The sequence below is a fragment of the Nuphar pumila genome, chromosome 14, assembly GCF_984573655.1.
Source record: "Nuphar pumila chromosome 14, dmNupPumi1.hap1.1, whole genome shotgun sequence".
In the NCBI taxonomy this organism is placed as follows: domain Eukaryota; kingdom Viridiplantae; phylum Streptophyta; class Magnoliopsida; order Nymphaeales; family Nymphaeaceae; genus Nuphar; species Nuphar pumila.
In genome coordinates, this window is record NC_143262.1 from 14,608,016 (window position 1) to 14,628,528 (window position 20,513).

At 39.0% G+C, this 20,513-nt stretch overlaps 1 protein-coding gene and 1 long non-coding RNA gene across 2 annotated transcripts in view; one reads left to right on the plus strand and one right to left on the minus strand.

The window, feature by feature from the left end:
• LOC149816465 (isoprenylcysteine alpha-carbonyl methylesterase ICME-like) overlaps window positions 1-4,536 on the plus strand; it is a 44,743-nt gene extending 40,207 nt beyond the window's left edge. The window contains exon 11 of the mRNA XM_089988112.1: window positions 4,067-4,536. Within this exon, the coding sequence (XP_089844238.1) occupies window positions 4,067-4,228 (162 nt within the window). The 3' untranslated portion in view covers window positions 4,229-4,536. The remainder of the gene's footprint in view (window positions 1-4,066) is intronic.
• A 246-nt stretch (window positions 4,537-4,782) lies between these two features.
• LOC149816466 (uncharacterized) lies at window positions 4,783-5,360 on the minus strand. Its single transcript, XR_016427552.1, has 2 exons — window positions 5,140-5,360; window positions 4,783-4,997 (listed from the first exon to the last, which is right to left on the minus strand). It is a non-coding gene; the product is annotated as an uncharacterized LOC149816466 (long non-coding RNA).
• Window positions 5,361-20,513: the final 15,153 nt, after the last annotated feature.

The following is a 20,513-nucleotide window of genomic DNA, read 5'->3' on the forward strand; positions in this document are numbered from 1 at the left end:
TTGATACATAGTCAAATTATTAAATATCAAGTCCTAAAAAATTTTGTGTTTCAATCTAATTCGTCTGAATTAGATTGTGAAAGGAATGTTAATTTGCATGTTTTTAGTCAAACCATAAATATTTGTGAGAATCCATGTGAATATTTGAGTAAAAACCCAATGTTTGTCTTGCATGATAAAAATGTTAATGTGTTAATATCTGATAGCAATTTACAATATTTGTCGAGCATGCATAATTGTTTAAGTATATATCTGATATTGTCTACATTGCATAGTATATTTATTTTTCCTGTGGACAGACTCTGCGTTGATTTTATTTTGAATCTTTGCAGGGATTATAGAGCTTCGCATGAGAAGAACAAGGCTCCGAGGACGAAGCCTTTCGACCCAGGGGGGATGATACAAAGCATCCTGAAGATCCGCGCATTGAAGGCAAAGTTGGATCCATATCTAACCCATCAAATTTGATCCAGGATGTGATCCGTGGCAGATCCAATCATGCAGGACCATCTGGGTCCAATTGGATCTTTGCGTATCCAGATCCGTTTTGAATATCATGTTTCAATTTCTAAGATATTTTATTTTCTCAGAAATTGTATTTTTATGTTTGATTCCATTTTGTATGTCTGGAATCATTTATGCTTTTTTTTATGCTTTTTTTTTTATGTATTTATTTTATATAATTTTTATTTTTATTTTTAGGTGCCAGATTCTACGAATCTGGATAGTTCTAGTGCCCTATAGGATTGTTTTGCGGAACTAGAGGGTGTATGGGGTACTCAGGGTAGTTTTTTTTTTCGATTTAAAAAAAAAACAATATCGTGAAGGATTTTTGGAGCAAAAACATCATTTGGATCTTGGATCTTATCCAAGATCCAATTCAGCCCAAACCATAGATGGAGTCACCTTGATTGGACCTCTATACCCTCATTTGAAATCAATTTGATCATAGAAGGTCAAAAAAGGTGTTGGAGAGGCAATGATGCCCATTTTCAAAAGAAGCCCATGCATTGTGCAAGTGGGCGGCACCTTGAAAAAGCCCACCCCGCTTTTGGTGTGATTGGAGCTGAGGGTGACATCATCATTCTACCCTCCAACAAAGCTTAAGAGCCCATGGGGGTCGACCATAGAGGGGGTCTTCTTGTTTTTTAGAAAGAAAATCGAAATGGTGATGAGGGAGGGGAATATGTTATTTGAAGGGTGAATACAGTCTCGATATTTTAGTCGTATCTCTCTAGATACTGGTCCAAATTGCATGATCTTTAGCTTTCTGGAAAGCTAAGATCGTACTCTACAAGTTTTCTGTTTAACATTTGACTTGATTCGGCTTGGTTAAGTCGTTAAAGTTTCAGACAAGTTTTTTGCTGACGTCATCAAGGAAGAAGGTGAAGGGAAAACTCGAGTTTGGATGAGTGACATTGTTAGTGTGTGGTTCGGCTAGTGGCTGATTGTGGCGGCACTAACTTGAGGGTGCTGGAGGTTGGAAGGTCGCAACAAGCTGCTGTGCAAGGGCATGAGATGGTGGCTGCTGTCCGGCAACTCTTCCTCTTGGTCCATCTGACTATTGTGCTTGGTTTTGTTCCTTTATACTCATTTTTGTTGCTAATTGCTAAGATCTTTGTTCATCGATTGCAAACTGCAAAACTAATTGATTGTTGTCCATGTACTGAATATTTACCAGTTTTTTATGATATTTAAGGTGATCTTTAGTTATGTTTTGATTCTGAGCATTAGGGTTTTATCCATTTCGTTTTCTGTCAAAAAATCAGATTCTCGGTTTTGGAGTTGTCAGAGACAACTCCAAAGAATCGACCAGTATCTGCTAAGATACTGGTCCGATTCCGGTGTTCTTGGGCTTTCTGGAAAGCTAAGACACGGGCCTACAACATTTTTGTTGAGGTTGCGTCCTGATTCAGTGGGTAGGGTCTTGAAAAATCCCTATCAATCAGTCGGTCGAACATAATCTGTCAGACCTTGTCCCTTCCAGAACACTGTGAACAGTGTTCCGTATTTTGGAGATTCCTTCCGACTCCCTCTATGAAACTTTGATTTCTTTGATTCTGTGGAAAGCTAAGACATAACTCTACAACTTTTATGTTCATTGCCAAGGTTGAATCTTCGTCTAAGGGTCTCAAAACTATCCGTCTTTCTGTTGTAGTCGAACTGATATCCTGATTTAGGATCTTGAGATTCTCGATTTCCTGATATTTCCTGCATAACTTGTGAATTTGGAACAAGAATTGATTAGTTGAAATGTTGTTGAACTTAATTCTTATTATGGGTTTCGTCTGATTCGTATGTCTGCAAGTCTGAAATTCACGTTGATATAATGCATGTTACGAGCCCTAGATTACAATCTATATCAAGAACCACATACGGATTCGAAAGTTCAAAATTCTGTACAGGGTCGTAGGAAACTCAAAAAGTTTCAAATTATAGCTTGTTTGAAAGGTCTAGATCCGACCTACAATATCTTTGTTGGGAGTTTTGACAAACTCTGTCGTTTGAGTAGCCGAAAACCTCTTTGAACAGGCTGTCCACCAAACCCGGAGAGTCTATCATGGATTTGACTTTTAGTCCCAGTTTCGAGTTCGTGGAGCGGACATTCCTGATCCAAATCCGGTGATTTTGGATTCGTTGGAAAAGTGTGAGAGTCGCACACAACTTTCCTTTGGACCGCCGTTGTCAAAATAGAGCGCACGGGTCCCAAAAACCCTATTTTCCAGAGTCTTGTTCGTACTCATCTTAGTGAAAAAGCTTCCGCGGGTTTTGAGATCCGTTTGGATCTTAGATCGTGGATGGGGGCATACCGAGTCCACATCATATTGTCAGAATAAATCTCACATTTATTTTGCTTTTAAATTGCAAACATTAATATGATATTTATTGCCTAATTTTTCCTGTGTATTTAGAAAAAAACCAATTTTTAAGAGATCAAGGAAGAAAAATCAGTCTCATTGTACTAGGGTTTTGTTCTTGAGAGAGGGAATTCCATCTTGACCGAACAGGGAGGAGGAGGAGGAGGAGGTGACGAGGTAATGAAGAGGAAGGAAAAGGAAAAAAGGAAGAGTTGAAAGAAGAGGAAAGACAAGGAAAAAGCAAGGGAAAGGAGGAAGAAAGGGAGGACGAGGAAGGGACAGTTCTCTTATTTTCTTTATTATATATATTTATTGAACTTCTGGAGAAAACCAACAACAACAACAACTACACCTTCATCCCAAAACAATTGGGGTCGGCGATATGAACCAACGAAGAAAATCATTCTGGGTCTTCCACATGAATCCTTCTCCATTCATTTCTATCTAATGCCATGTCCTCGGAGAAAACCAACCTAAAAAAGAAACCTTGAGAGATTGCCAAGAATGATATTGGCGGCTATAGTTCTATTCTATGTCAATTAAACATTACACTGCATTGACAAGTGACAATAAGCTTGAATATCTTGTTTCTAGAGTTTCAAGTTGTAAGCTTATTGTCAGAAGATGGACATCAGATGAAAAGTGGCATAATAGTATGGAGATGTGGCTTTCCACTTGCGGTGGGCTCTTTGTTCCATGCCCACATTCAAGTGGAAATTTTGGAACTGAACTGAGCTGTCTAAATGGCAGGTGAAGAACATTTATTGGATAGGTTGTTATAGGATCAGGAACAGCATTTCCACCCACTTATGGCCATATTTACTTTTAATACTTCTTGATTAAACTGGTGTATGTGTGCGTGCATACATGAAAAGGGAGGGGTATGTTATGGATGGGTAGTAGGGAAAAAGGGTAGGAGATCGGGGGGATGGAATTCCCTGCATAAACTGTGAGGTTTTATATGGAGTTTTCTAATCGGAAACACATAATAGTGCAAAGAATCAGAATCAAATTAGATAATTTCACATGCAGATTTCAATCCAACAAGGGTAATGAGCTCAGCAGCTGTGAAGAGGCCTCTGAGTCGAGAGTCATCCTCGATCCAGCTAGAGTGTGCTTTTTCTTATGCCAATAGTTTACGTTCTCATCCCCATCTGATAAGTTCAGCATGTATGGTTTTCTTTTTTATAAGGCAGTGAATGGTGCAGGATCCTATGAGAGGAGGAACATATGAGCTTCTTGGAGACATTCTAGCTGTGATTCATGCAGATGATCCAATGGCACAGGTTGATGATGCAGCGGCACCACCCAAGCGTCGTCTTGTCCCAGAATTCATGTTGAAGTTGGCTCACGAAATTAGCCCATTCTGAGTTGAGTATGTTCCCTTCAGATTCGTGGTTTCATTGATTGATTTAACGGATTGGTTCCGATGATATTAGTTGGCCATAGAACCGCATCAGTGATGAACCCCGAGATGGTGGTGGTGGTTCTTGTATCCTATCATAGTTATGTGACGCCACACCTGATCTTTGCTAGTCTTGGACTTGGAAGCTAAAAAATTCATGGCAATTTTTGTGTCTAAATAGAATGTAACAATATATTATATTTTATATGTAATTTTTTAGATATAATGTAACAATTCATAATGTAAATTCAGTTTTTCTAGAGTTTGCATCCAGTCAAGGTGCCTCAGGTGCGTGTGTGTGTGTGTGTATACGTGTGACTGGTACTTTGGGCATTACAGTTATGGTAGTTATCTCGACTCTTGACTGATTTAGTTGAACATGTCCAATGATAAATAATTTCACCATAGCAGCTTCTACATATCAATTCTTTCTTTCTAATGACATGGTCAACATGTGGGTTGTTTAGTATGTGATCCTCGTTTCATATCATTTGCTGTAAACCAAGAAAATGTACCAGCTGCACTAGGAAGCTCAATTAGATTGAACTGGTAATAATAACATCTGGAACAAGTAAACTAGATCACCCTTAAATTATTTTATCAAGCTGACCTAGGTCAGCTCCATATGTAAAAGCTACATGGATAAAAAGTAAAAACACTGAAGATGACCAACCCTGAGCCAACAAGGCCTTCCTTCATTTTCAGTTCTTGGATGCTTGTTTGCCACCCCTTGCCTGTGCACAGAGGAAAGAAACAACAAAAGGAGTTACAAACCAAAGAAAACCTCATTTCTAGTTACCATACAAATTATTATGCTGAGAGAGAGAGAGAGAGAGAGAGAGAGAGAGAGAGAGAGAGAGAGAGAGAGAGAGAGACCTTCTTCTTGGGCTCCCGAGGTTTCTGCTCAGCTTTCTTCTGAGCAGGCTTTGAGGCTGGTGCGCCTTCACTGGCTTTGGCCTTGGCCTGTCCAGGCACTGCTGTCTGTGGGGCTGCTGGTTTCTCAGTTTTCGTGGATGCCATCTTCCCCTTTCCTTCCTTTCTCACAGGACAAGCAGAAAACAAAGCTCTCTTGGTTTTTCACGCTTGGTGGCTTGTCTCCTATTTTGAAGAGAATTTATAGGCAAAGCTTCTCTCTCTCTCTCTTCTTTTCATTCATAATTCAAGAACATAATAGAATCCGAATTGGAACCAAATTTTGAAAAAAAAAGGAGAAAGCATTTCTTTTCCCTTTTGTTTCTCAACTAGAGAGAGGATCGGGTGCAATATGATTGTACAAAAGTTGTGCATTAAGCACCCAATCGCCATTCATCAGGTATTGGGCCCACACCTAACAGGCTCTGTCCCCAAGATGAAGGGTGATCAGATGCTTAATGCACAAATATTTGTGCAATCACCTGATCTTTTCACTTCCCAACTGGCAGTCAGGGAATATAATATATTTCATGAAAAGATAAAAATCACGGTTGTAAGCACTACACGAGTATGGCATTGGATGCTCTAACTACTTTCCCCAAAAAATCTCAAATAAAACACAAGGTGAAAATATAAATATTAATTTACAGTTGGATGCAAGATTTTTTGTTCCTATTCATCTCTTATCAACAGTAGCTTGCAATCAATGACATTCATTGTCGGTGATGACGGGGATATAGATAGATCTTAGGGCTTAGGGTGGGGGGAATGAGATATGTTCAAGTTGCTGACCATTTTAAATTCTATCGGAAGGTTTCCTTTTTAGGAAATATGTTGAGATGGGATCAGGTCAGGGTGTCCTCTAACGGTATTCCATTGGGTCACCGCTGGATGTCGTTGATCTCAAGATGAACAGCATTCAAATGGATGGACCCCACTCTCTTTTCCGATGTCTTTGTATTTCGTATGGACGGCATCAGAATGGTTTAAAATGAACGGCTCACAATGAGCTTGTTCATTGCTTTGATGGGTGTCGTTCGTTTTCAAGATGAACAACATCTAAGGCGCCTCTGACAGTACGTGATCCTCATCCTCTGTCAACTTTGGGCTAAATTTCGGATCACATCACCGTCCTTTTCTTATCCTTCTCAACAAGGATGTTATGGGAAAGCTCACCTTGCGATTTGATGTTCATCGTAGGTATGCGTCACAGAGACACGGTATATATGCTTCTATGTCGACATGAGCATTTTATAATTTTAATGATCATTTTTTTCCGTAACTAATATATTTTTACATATTAAAATATAAAGAACATATTAAAAGATGATATCCTCATGTCCTACGTTAAAAAAAAGTTGCATATTCGTGTCTCGTATCCCTATCAAGCCGTGTCCTCACGGCACTGTTGTAGATTGAAGATCAACACACCGAAGGTGGCACTTGGTCCCATGATAGCGAGTTGCGTGTTTGCAACAGTGCAGTAAGTTATACATTTCTGTTGGCGCTATCATCTTTGCATTTCAGTTGGCGCCGCACATGTCCTGTCCAGTTTCTTATGGGCTGCAGGGAAGAAACTAGTAAGGGCCAACCTGTGTTTGGAGTCCAATACATAGTTACCAGATAGCGATGCGTGAAATGGAAGTAGAGAAGCAAGTGTTAAAAAATAGTGTGAAGCAGGAAGCTGGATTCGTTTTGGAAGCGATAGTGAAAGTGGGCAAGAAGCGAAAAAGGAAACATGAAAACGAGTTGAAATCGAGAAGCAAAAAAATAAATATTAACATAAAAAACACAAGAAACAATGGAGAAGTGAGGGAAAAAGGGGAAACCTAGTGAAAAACGAAGGGGAAGCTAGTGGGAAGCGTGTTTCCCACAAATGGAATGCAAGTTTCCCCACATGATGCTTCCCGCTTCGGAAGCGCGGTTCCCCTCTTTAGGGCCACTTCCGGTAATTATGGTCCAATATACACGAGGCAGTGGTTCCACAAACAAAATTGCCCCCATGCAGGCTCTGTCACATAGACGCGTTAAGAAGGACACGAACCACACCATTTTTGTGCGACTTTCTATCAAGAATATCATGTAAGGAGACACGACATTGGTATAATTATCCCTGTGACATAGCAAGCCTAGGAGCCAAGCCAATGTTATCAGTATCTGTGCGTATCATCCTGTATCGGCCAATATGCATAGTCTCCGCAGAAAATCGATACGCTTCACCCTGAATCGGTTATTTTTAAATAGATGCAAAAAATAAAAATTCCAAAATTTTTATTATTTTAATAGTATTTTAATGGTTTTAACACATGTCATGTTATGATTGATACATAATATTTTTTTTTTATTTTCTTACCCATACAGAACGTTTCACTTGTGTATCGGTACAGATACAGCTGAATCGGTGGCCCAGCGATTCAGGGCCAATACCGATACTGACAACATTGAGCTAAGCAGTAAACGTTCTGAGATTGTAACCATGCAACATGAATGACATTACTTATGGATGTAAATAAATCGGATTCGGGCCGGATGTAGCCAATAGCTAATCTGACTAATTGAGTATCCGTCAATCAGACTTGGATTCAGATTCGGTCTGATAGAAAAAGGCCAATACCAAATCTGAAAAATACATGTAGTCCAATTCGGATATCCATCAGATTCGGTCATGAAATCCAAAACCAAATGGGAATCCAATTAGTAACCGGGTTCAGTTTTCTTAACCAAGTCTTACTAATCTGATTGGAATCAGGTCGGATATCGGATTGCTATAAAGTAATTCTTTTAAAGAATCAAAAGAAAACTGAGTGATACATGACTTGATTTACCATTTTCTTTCATCATTTAAAAAAAAATATTAATTTTTGGCAGTTAGACTGGCTTTCTGAATCATTTTAACAAAAATGATGCACCTTTCGAACCAATTTTACAAAATTAGTTTGATAGGACCAAAACAAGGTTGTCCTTAGCCAAACAAATCGAACAGAGGGTGTTCAAGCTCAGCTTGTTTCTTATGTGGAGCCGAGCCGAGCTTGAGCTCATGAAAAGACTAAACTAAATAAGCCGATCAAAATTAGATCACTTACAAAAAAATATATTCTTTTCAGAGTTAAAAATAATAGAGTTTGGATCCTAAACCTACTAAGCTAAGTTCAAACTGGATTATTTACAAAATAAATAATGATTTCAAATTTGTAAAACAGTAGGATTTGAACTCAAAAGGTATTGCTTGCAGCACAAACACTTCAACCATGTTCATTATATGATATAAAATATATTTTTTATTAATTAACAAGCCTATATGAGTCGAACCAAGCTGAACACTGGTTGTTCATGCTCGAGCTCGCCGAGCCTATCTTATGAGTTCAAACGAGCTTTTTACGAGCCGAACATGAGTCAAGCTCCGAGCTGCTCATCTGGCTTCCCTAGTTTGTCCTTAGGAATGCACTCTAGATTAGCCCTAAGTTCATGGACATCCTAATGTGAACTTTTCTTTGTTGACTTTCTAGAAGCTTACGATAGACATCATTATCTTAAACCATTAAGGCCCTAGGAATATCCTTGTCTGAAAATTCAAGCTCACCCTAAAATGTGTTCCTAAAAAATTAGACCATATGTTACCTTCAATAATAGTTAAGGGAATAAAGTTCCTCATGAGCAGACATTTTCTATTAACACCTTTTATTAGTTGTGCCCATCTCTTTCAACCGGCCAAATTTTTAGTATCTATATTAAGTTCCTAAATATCACTGATTCTGATATCCCACAATAACTATACAGTAGGGGTCGGCCTGGTTCTTAACGGGCTCGGGTTTGAAGAGCATCCTATGGCTCAGCTCATTGGCCCAACGGGCCAATGTGAAGTGGTCCTGGTCTGACCTGACCCGATCTAAATTCATTTGTAAATAGTAATAATTAACAAGTTCTCAACTTTCATGTACCCAATTAATTATCTTTCTAGTTTTCATAAAATTAATATAAATAATGTAATATACAATAGTTATTTTTAAAAAAAAATATATTATTAAATATTAATAAATAACTCAGTCCCATCAAACCAACCGAATAGCCCACGAGCCGGGTGGGCCGAGATTCAGCCCGGTACCTAACGGACCCGAGCTTAAAACCTTGGCCCATGGCGGGCCGTGTTGGCATGGCCCATCAAGCCGCCGAGCCCATTGCATGACCACCCCTACTATACAGTTGTTTAGAATTATTTATTGAAAAAAATGAGCAAGATGGTGCCTAAGCTTTTAGCTTATGTAACTCAAAAATGTTCCTAAAGTTAAATTTCGAAGAAGTACCAAAGTTTGTTTATGTAGATCGAAAGCAAACATTTTTAAAATTAAATGCAGTTATTACTAACCTTTTTCTGGGCTAGCACAAGGTTTCTACCACTTTATCCTCCAAGAATTGGATTTTGTCCTTTGTCTTATGCCAAATTGGGTGGGCAAGGCTTCTCAATTACAAAGGTTTCAATTTGATATAATGCTTTCTCAATTTTTTATTTTATTAAATTTGTTCAATCTACAAAAAAAAGAGTTCAAAGTTTTCTAGAGAATAGAAAATGATTCACAAATTTTTAATGGTATTTCACTATAAAATTTAATTCCAAAACTGTCCATTGATTTGTTGATTGCCTCTCGTAGCTATTTTGTTTCCTGGTAACTACAACTTGAACCGTAGCACTTTTCAGCTCTCTCTTTGACGGACATCAGATCAGGTGATCGTTAAATCATCCTCACCATCCATTGCGTTATCCCACCAGGACCCAACTGTCTTATGCAATTTGTGAACGGTGAGGATGCCAAATCACTTAAAGTGATTTGGCAGATCACCTGATCCGGTCTCCTCTTTGACTGACTACCTTTAGGGATGGCAGTGGGGCGGGGGACAAGGTCTCCACCCCCGCCCCACCTCAAGATTTTATCCTCCACCCCCGCCTCCATCCCCAGCGGGGATGGATTTTATCCTCCACCCCCGCCTTCATCCCTGTTTCATGTCTTCCATCCCCGGTTCAAACGGGGATGAGGCGGGGCGGGGATATTGCGGGGAAAAGTGGTCGGGGCGGGGATTGTGGTGGGGAAAAGTTCACGTCCATCCTCGCCCCCACCCCCGGACGGGGATGGATTTTAACCTTCGTCCCGCCTCCATCCCCGTTTCATACCCTTCATCCCCGGTCTAAACGGGGCGAGGCAGGGCGGGGCCCCGCTTTCCCCCGGTCCACTGCCATCCCTAACTACCTTTCCCTTTCTCTCTGGATCAGTTGAGATCACATTGTACAAGAAAAATGGGACTTCCCGACTCACAGCACGGTGCATGTGCTTAGAGAACCGGTTACTGTTTATGGGGCCTACATATTGAATCAGAGACCAGGCAGCTAGGGCTGGTGAACAAGCGGAAGAGTTGAGCTTGAAGCATTCAAGCGTGGCTCATTCTTGTGGTCAACCATGCCGAGTTCGAGCTCATAATGAGCCAAAGTTGAGTTCAAGCTGGTGTGTTTACAGAAAAACTACATTGTTTTGGAGCTAAAAGAAATACGATAATAAAAAATGCATTGATTCAAAGCTCAAAATAATAAGATTTTACCACTAAACCTATTTTTTTTCAAACCAAACAGTTCAATCATGTGCTCTGTATTTCTCTCTCTAAAAAAAAACCCATGTGTTTTACATATACTATATGATGTAAAATGAGCTCATACCAATTGAGTTGAGCTGAGTACCTATAATTCATGTTCAACTTTCCGACCTTATTTTGCAAGTTTGAATGAGCTCTTTATGTCCTGAGCTGCGAGCTACTCGGTTTGTTTTCTATCCCTATCCCTATAGGCAGGCTCAACCTTTTTTTTTCTTTTGGTGCATTGTTTTTACAGCTTATCAGCCCTCTTCCCTTTTAGGGGGGCTGTTTGAATGATGTGCAAGTTTGAGAAATTCTTTTCCACTATATCCTTTTTTGTGATTGTTTGGCTGGTGTTATTCTTTTAATCCAGTTTTACAAGAACTTTTTAAGTCCTCAAAATGAAGTTTTGATTTAAAAATTGATTCTTTTTAAAGTTTTTTTCCTTTTGTTTTGGTTAAGCATCAGGCTCTCCCTAATTGCTACACAAGCACAATATATAACCGGCAAAGAAGCAAATCATGTACATGAAGACACAGATTTACAGTGGTTTGGTGAAATTACTTACATCTACGAGACTACCGAGAGATTTATTATTTAAGTGAGACTAGGGATGGCCGTGGACCAGGGGAAAGCGGGGCCCCGCCCAGTTTGGACCGGGGACGAAGGGTATGAAACGGGGACGAAGGTTAAAATCCATCCCCGTTCGGGGATGGAGGCGGGGATGGACGTACCCTTTTTCCCGCCCCGATCCCCACCTCATCCCCGCCCTGCCCCATCCCTGCTACTTTTCCCCGCCTCATCCCTGCTCCGCTCCGCCTCATCCCCGTTTGAACCGGAGGACATGAAACGGGGATGAAGGCGGGGGTGGAGGTTAAAATCCATCCCCGCCGGGGATGGAGGCGGGGATAGAGGTTCTAATCTTGAGGCGAGGCGGGGGTGAAGACCTTGTCCCCCGCCCTGCCCCCGACCCGCTGCCATCCCTAAGTGAGACCAATACCTATGTAAGTAAGAGAGATAAAACTAAAACACAATATAAAAAACAATTACACTCCACCTCGATCATCTTCAATTGCCGGTCGACACTAATGCATGTAGTCCAATCACCGATCTGTCAAACTCATTCGCCTTGCTAGATCTATTTTCACTTTTTCTAAACCTAAGAGATTACCTTCTTTCAAACCCAAAAAAAGCCCAAAATACAGGGAGGGTGGTGTATGTTTGCCCCTGATGATTCACTGAATCCCACGTCTGAATGAGCGACACGTATTTAGGCACATAGGGCTCGTATTCCCGTGTATGATGACATAACTTTGCATCGGACTCTGGTGTTGTTGCAAAGACTTAATCACCCTTACTTGCTTTTCTTGCACTGAAATGACGGTTCGAGGAAATGACAAAAATATCCTCCATTCAAAAGTTGGGAAAATATGGTTCGAGAAAAGGACAAAAAAGTCCTCCATCCAGAAAGTTTGATGTTAACTATTTAAAGTGGAGACGTTCCCTATTCATGAAACTCCTGCGCCATTTGCTGTAACAGTAGCTCCCATTATCAACCCAAACTTTGCCTTCGTCTCCAGTCGAGGTTTCCGCCTTGTTTTTTATCCTGTTTTACAACACATTGTCGCCTTCTCGTGCCTGCCTTGTGTTACAAAACATTTCTGTGTCTTCTCTTCATTTTTGCTGTCGTTAGGCATTATGGAAGAAAGCAATGATGCACAAACATTCCAACCAGTGCCATTAAGGCGGCGTGAGTAGCTTTCCATCTCATCATGCTATCGACGAAGAAGGCATGTCGTCTTGTGTGTCATTAAGGCATTGTTTGTTTATTGCAGGTAGATCTTGTTCTTATGATGGTTGGAAACTTATCGATATTTGTAAGACGTTGGACCTGTTGACAAGAATGCTTGTTTACACATGCTAGAAATGGCCTCTACCTTATCAGGTATCCTACATTCACTAAAATTATATGCATTGTATCTTAAACCGCTGTAATAGTAACATACTCCCGTTTTTGTGAGATATATCTTTGTTAGTTAATATCGATTTGTTTGCTATTTTGCTCGATTTCTTCCGTATCAATTTGTAATTTATTGTGCGATATATTTATCGACCTTTTAAATATTATGGTTTTGTATTGTTGAGTTGTAAGTTATTATGCTGAACTGTCGTATCGATTTTCAATATATTATTCGATATTCATATCACTTTGTAAGATATTATATGTTTTGTAATATGTATTTCTAAGATATTTGTACAAAGACTTTGAAAACGTGTGCGTGCATAAACACATTGTTACACGATTGCGGGGGCGATTTTTGCATTCATACCGCTGCTCTGTCAGCGATTTCTATTGAACTCACTTTACAACATCGTGGATATAATGAGAGCGTTATCGTCAACACACATGTACGACATGTATCTTTTATTGGCATGGTAAGTGACAACTCGATGCTCAGTATAAGCAAATATCAAACCGCACTTGCTTAGATACTGTCATTCATTAAATCGTTGCTTTGACTTGCTTAACCTTATCGGTATTCGTTGTTATATGCATCTTGATTAAATCACAGTAAATGTATGCTCTTGCTAACGCAAATTGATATATTGCTTACAAAACATTCCACTTTCTTCTCTTCTTTTTCGTATGGAAGAAAGCAATGATGCACAAACATTCCAACCAGTGCCATTAAGGCAGCGTGAGTAGCTTTCCATCTCATCATGCTATCGATGAAGAAGGCATGTCGTCTTGTGTGCCACTAAGGCATTGTTTGTTTTTTGCAGGTAGATCTTGTTCTTACGATGGTTGGAAACTTATCAATATTTGTAAAACGCTGGGACCTGTTGACAAGAATGCTTGTTTACAAATGCTAGGAAGGGCCTCTACCCCATCAGGTATCCTACATTCACTCATTATATGCATTGTATCTCAAACCTTTGTATTAGTAACATACTCCCGTTTTTTGTGAGATATATTTTTGTTAGTTAATATCGATTTGTTTGCTATTTTGCTGCAAACACCAATTGATATATTGCTTAAAACTTTGTTGAGCTTATCATCAGGTTGTAATAAAGATGATATAGCTTAATCAATTGAAAGATCTGGAGAATTGAACATCTATACCAATGACGCAACTGAAGAATTGAACATCTGCGCTAATGATCCACATGAAAAAAGGGTGCAGACATTAGACCCACTCTTGACTTGAATGTTCCAGTAGAAGAAGTGCAATTCAATAATGAGGTAGATTACCATTATAGTACACATAAGAAAAGAGTAGGCACCGGTAATGTAAATGGAAGCACACTAGACTTGAATGTTCCAGTAGTGGAAATGCAATTCAATAATGAGAGAGATTTTGATGTCAGTACATATAATAAAAGTGTAGGAACTGAGAATGTACATGGAATTACACTTGACTTTGTTCCTGTAGAAGGAATGCGGTTTAATAACGAGAAAGCTACATATAAATTTTACAATGATTATGCCTTAAAAGTTGGCTTCAGTGTGAGAAGGTTTTCTTGGTCAAAAAATGCACAGGGCGTCTTGGTTAGAAAGACGTATGTTTGTTCCAAGCAAGGTTGGAAGAAATCAATGGGAAATCTAACAAGGAGCATGTCAGAATCAAGATGTGGATGTCAATAGAGAATGGTTTTAAGAAGACATCCGAATGGGAAATTTGTAGTTCGTACTTTAATCAGTGATCATAATCATGATTTATCTGCATCATTTATGACTCCTATGCTAAGGTCACATCGTAAAATAACTATAGTGCATGCTGCAATGGCTAAAATAGCCGATAGCGCCGACATTACACCAAGGAAGACATACAATTTGTTTGCCCACATAAACGGTGGTCGCGATAATGTGTCGTTCACACCTTTGGATCTAAGAAACCACTTGAGAAGAAAAAGGACAGATAACATGAAGAAAGGAGAAATATGTTCTTTGGTTGATTACTTACAGAATAAATCAAGCAATGAACATGGTTTCTTTAATGCAATGCAAGTGGATGAAGATGGATATGCTGTAAATATGTTTTGGGCAGATTCAAAGTCAAGAGTAGATTATGAATGCTTCAATGATGTGCTTGTATTTGATACTACAGTAAAGATTAATACTGAACAGTGGCCATTTGCACAGTTTGTCGGAGTGAACCATCACGCACAAAGTTGTATATTAGGCGGGGCATTTTTATATGACCAGACGAATGAAAGCTTTGAGTGGTTGTTCAGAGTATTTACACAGACAATGAACGAGAAGCAACCTGAAGTTGTACTTACTGATGGTGATCACGCAATTGCGGCTGCAGTGCTTCATGTGTAGCCAGATGCACATCATCGCCTATGTTTGTGACATATCTTTTAAAATGCAGCAAAGAACATAGGACACATATTTAATTAGAAGACAGGGTTTGACAAAAAGTTTACTAGGTGTGTGCTTGAGAGCGTAGACGAGATCACCTTTATGACTGATTGGGAGAAAATGATTCAGACATACGACCTTGAAGATTGTCTGTGGTTAAAAAATTTATATGCAGAAAAAGAGAAGTGGGCATTGGCTTATGGAAGACAATACTTTTGTGTTGGTATGATAAGCACACAAAGGGCTGAATCTATGCATGCCACGCTGAAGAAAACCCTGTATTCATGTTTAACAATGTTTCGTTTCATGAAACAATATGAATTATTTATAGACGGTCTAAGACAATGAGCTTGAATAAGATGTGAAATGCTTCAATATACGACCTCTAACTTTTGGCATGAAAATATTGATGCGATCTGCAGCTCTGTATACACTAACTGTATTTGAATGAATCAAGAAAGAGGTGTTACATGTCATGAATTGCAAAATAGAAGGACTCGCGTAAACCGAGAATATGCACAAATACCATATTTTATGGCAGGGCGAAAAGCATCACGAAAGGTGAGAAGCACATGTCACGTACAATGTTGACAACGAAAGAGTTGAATGTTCGTGCAAAATGTATGAATTCAAAGGTATTTTATGTTGTTATGCATTAAAGACACTCAATCAAGAGAAGATACAAGAAATACCTGAGTCTTATGTAATGCGAAGATGGAAAAGATGTGCAAAGATTGAAACCATTGTTATGGACAATGTGAGTAAATCTGGTGTTGACGAGAAGTGCCACATAGCCTCCCGTTACCAACAACTGTGTAGGTCATTTATGCATATTGCTGATTTGGCATCGAGAAGTGAAGAAGGCTATGTATGCGTGAGAAAACTTTCAATGGAGTTACTTGAAAACTTGGAGTTAATTCACCTTAAGTCGGTTGCAGCGAATGAATACCAGTCGAAGATAATGAGATTGAACAACGTAGGTGAAAATCATGTTTCACTTGACACTCTTGAGAAGTTGCGCCGAAGCGTAAACATTATCTTCAACAAGTCAGTAGTGAACGTTGTTGATTATGATGAACATATTTATGAAGTGAAGGGTATGAAAAGAAAACCTGCCTCTGATCGCAGTTGTCGGATGTCAAAGGGTGCACTAGAATTGGTTGGCAAGAAAATGACTAAGAAACAATCAACCTGTAATAAAAAACAACAAAGCCCTTCGAATGAACAGATATGTAAGACATTATATTGCTTTTCATTATGTGAAGCTTGTCAATATCTAACTCGTTTAATGTCCAACATGCAACAATACCCTATAGAAGTAACACCAAACGTTGAAACCTTCATTCCTCCTGATCAGATTTTCGGCAACGATAGCTTCAGTTTTACAAGTCTTTTGGTATGTAATCAATGTTGGAAGGAGGTTTGCATTTCTTGTGAAACGTAATGCAGTGTCTTATATTTTCTATTTCATGACAGACTCTGATGCATTCGACAGATAGGTATGGGACACATGAATCTCGCGTGGGCTATTAATTTAGTTGTAATGCCCCTTTGCATGACCCGATTTCCACATTGTCGGATTTGTTAAGAGTTTATAGTGATTTGTCAGTGACAACTTGCGGTCCGTGGTTGGATTTGCTTAAATCGATAGATAGCAATTAGTGGCTTTTGCAGGAAGTCAATTAATGACATCAATGAATGGCGATTTGTGGTTATCGTTGAATAGCAATTTGTGGCATCGCAACATAGTGATTTGCGGGTATTGTTGGAATGTCAATCCAAGCGGGGTGAGAAGGGTTGTTCCAGTAAGATTTTTTGGGCCATTGATCAAGGTTGCGATTCATTTTATGATATGAGTAAGCTTTCACCTGCATTTTTCAGGTATGTGGTTGCACAATGTTGGACTTGTGTAATGATAATAAAAAGAAATCATTTTATTATCTGAGTTTTTTGGTTAATTTAAACAATTTCTTTATTTATTGAATTGCGATTTACATCCAATAAATAGAATGTGTCCCAACGTAGCTGCCAATCTACTTCCAAGATAGTGTCATGTTCACAAGCTATGAGTGCCCTTTTTTTTCTTTATACTTGTGCGTATAAACATCTTGTAAAATAGATTATTATTTTATTTATCGTAATTTGCGCTTTAGAAGTCTTTTGGTATGTAATCAATGTTGGAAGAAGGTTTGCATTTCCTGTGAAACTTGTAGTATGTGTCTTATATTTTCTATTTTAATGTTGGAAGTAGATTGACAGCTATGTTGGGACGCATTCTATTTATTGGATGTAAATCACAATTCAATAAATAAAGAACTTGTTTAAATCAACCAAAAAAACTCAGATCATAAAATGATTTCTTTTTATTATCATTACTCAAGTCCAACATTGTGCAACCACCTACCTGAAAAACGCAGGTGAAAGCTTACTCAGATCATAAAATGAATCGCAACCTTGAACAATGGCCCAAAAAAACTTACTTGAACAACCCTTCTCAGCCCGCTTAGATTGACATTCAAAGGACAACCAAAAATCACTATGCTGCGATGCCATAAATCGCTATTCAACGATAACCACAAATCGCCATTCAGTGATGCCATGAATCGACTTCCTGCAGAAGCCACAAATTGTTGTCCGGCTCACAGCACAAACTATCCAGCGATGGGTGTGCCATCCTTCTACCGGTGGCTTGTTGACAAGTATCAAAAGATAGTTGTGGTTGTTAAAGAGGAGAGGACAACAAATGATGAAAATGGAGTTGAGTTCATAGACACAGACAGACCACTACTACAAATCGTCATTGAGCTGATGATCACTACTACAAATCGTTGTCTAGCGAATAGGAAGGACAACCTCAACATGATCAGGCAGCGCACTTGGAATTCTGCTGCGGAATTGAATAAGGAGGGAAACCAGTCACAAACAACTTTGAATGTAACACCATAATTGTTTTCCATTGTAATCCATCACTTATAAGACCAAATGCTTTTAAGATTGCTAGAGTGTAAGAATCAATATATGCAAATCGGTCCACCAATGGTGTTAGGACTGTTTTGCTGTAAGCTTGCATTCGAGGATTGTTTACTTAATTTTTTACTAGACAAAAGGGTCTCCGTAATTATTAACGTTATCCCAGTAAGGTAGGCCTTCTTGAAATCCAGTGGACTTTGACAATTATTCATGTTCTCCTTCCTCTTCTTCTTCGTCTGTATTGATCGAGGTCATAAGACCACCTCATCCAATCGATGTACTACTTACATGCCTCGCATGTTCCAAAGTACTCTACAAGTAAAGGAAAATAGGTCCTCAATAGGCTGTCCTAGTAAGGAATGGAACGTTTGTTGTTTACAAATCGCAATACACATATGCGTTGCGTAAGGACAACAAAGGATGTATCATAAATTTTTTGATTTATCGTACATTATTTATTTATCACGGTGGATGAGCAGTAGATCTTTTGGCTCATAAATAGTCGCACAAGCCCTAAACGATGTGATTATCTTCTAATTCGTGAACCAACAATAGTCAAACCGACGGTTCCTTTATAAACCTGGAGTTCCTCCCTCGAACATGTGAGGCAAAGGAAGACAACTACACGACCAACAATGGCGAATCAGTACAATATTGTCTACACATCGTCTCCATTTTCATCAAAATCCGTCTCTTTCATGCCGTATTTGCACTTTGTGTTGTGTACTCTATAATGTAATTTCAATATCGTTCATTGCAATGTCCTTCTTCATTTCAGTAGAACATCCACCGACGAAGTTGGGCGAGAACTTAGTCAATCACTCCTGCAGGACATCAAAAGAATGCACAATGAATTCGAACAATGCAACATGATCAATAATTTTGTTTGTATGAAAGTAGTAGGAGTTGTCTATATACGTAAGTCATGTGTACGTACGTTAACAACACCATATTTGCTGCAAACAGACTATATCCGATTTTGTCAGTTATATTAAAAGCAACGTGCCAAGCAAGACTATAAGCATCGTCAGCCCGTATTTCATGGTATATCAGTTGTATTTTATGTTGCTTTTGGTTATTGATTTAGTCTAGTTGATTCGTATGTTAACATTGCTGTTAATAAGGTTTCAGTTCGCAGACTATCTTACGCCGTTTGCCATACTTCAGTGGATTTAAAGACGACCTACCTTATTGAGTAAATGGTAATCATTGCAGAGACCTTTTGTCTAATGAAAAAGTAAGTAAACACCCCTAGAGTGCAAGGTCACAACATAACAGTGCTAATAACATTTTTTACGATCCATTTGCAGATATTGATTCCTACACTCTGGCATGCTGAAAAACATTGGGTCTTATACGTAATGGATTTACACGAAAAACAACTATGGTGTTACAATTCGTTGGAAGTTGACAGTGGTTTACGACTTGACATTTCCCATCTCATAAGATTCCATCTATATGAGTATCGTGTCGTGTACTGGGGTCATGAATTTACTTTCGGCCGCATTATTCTCAGATCGGTTTTGTCAAAGCCATTTTGGGAGTCGACGTTAGCGAGTGGATCTATCGCACGGCATACCATGCTCATTTACAAAATAATGGCGTTGATTGCGGCGTATTTGTAATGAAGTACATTGAAGCGATATACAATGGTGCAAAACCCTGTTTCGACGTTTTATGCCATTTCTTGGCCTCTGTTGTTAGTGATTAAATGCATGTCTATTGGTTCCACATTACAATTTGTTTTTGCAGGTTGATATACCTGGATTCCGCCAAGAACTATGCCAAAAAATGACGTCCTTTCTAATTGCGGAGGCAAAACTAACCGAGCCGCCACGAGGATCTAAAAGACAACGACCAGCGGTGCCCAACCCGCATGATTGACAGTCGCAGAATTAGATTGCGATGTATGCAATGAACGAAATGTTTGATGTTTAAACATCGCCTTATTGTTGACACGCACAGAATGAAAATCACAGAAGAGATTCGAGATGAATGCGGTGAACAAGAGCCATTAATGTCGCTTTCATAATTACAAATAGTACACAACGATAAGACGAGTTTGCTGTTGAGAAATAGTGGTCTAACGTCAGCTTCACTACTACTACCATGAAATCTTGTGTAAGAATTCATTTTTTTTTTAATTTTAAATGACTTTTCCTTTCATTATGATATTGTATACATATGAAAAGAGTTTACACGGATACCACAACTGCGTCGAAGCCGCCTATACACTCGATTCAAGAACAAGTCGTTTTTACATGAATTGTCGGTTTGTCGGTTCCTTATTCGTGAAGCAAAGTGGAACACATCCTTAACCTGTGTGATGTGTCATTCAAATATTAATGAAACGTTCTATCACCCTCCATCAATTTTCAAACAAATA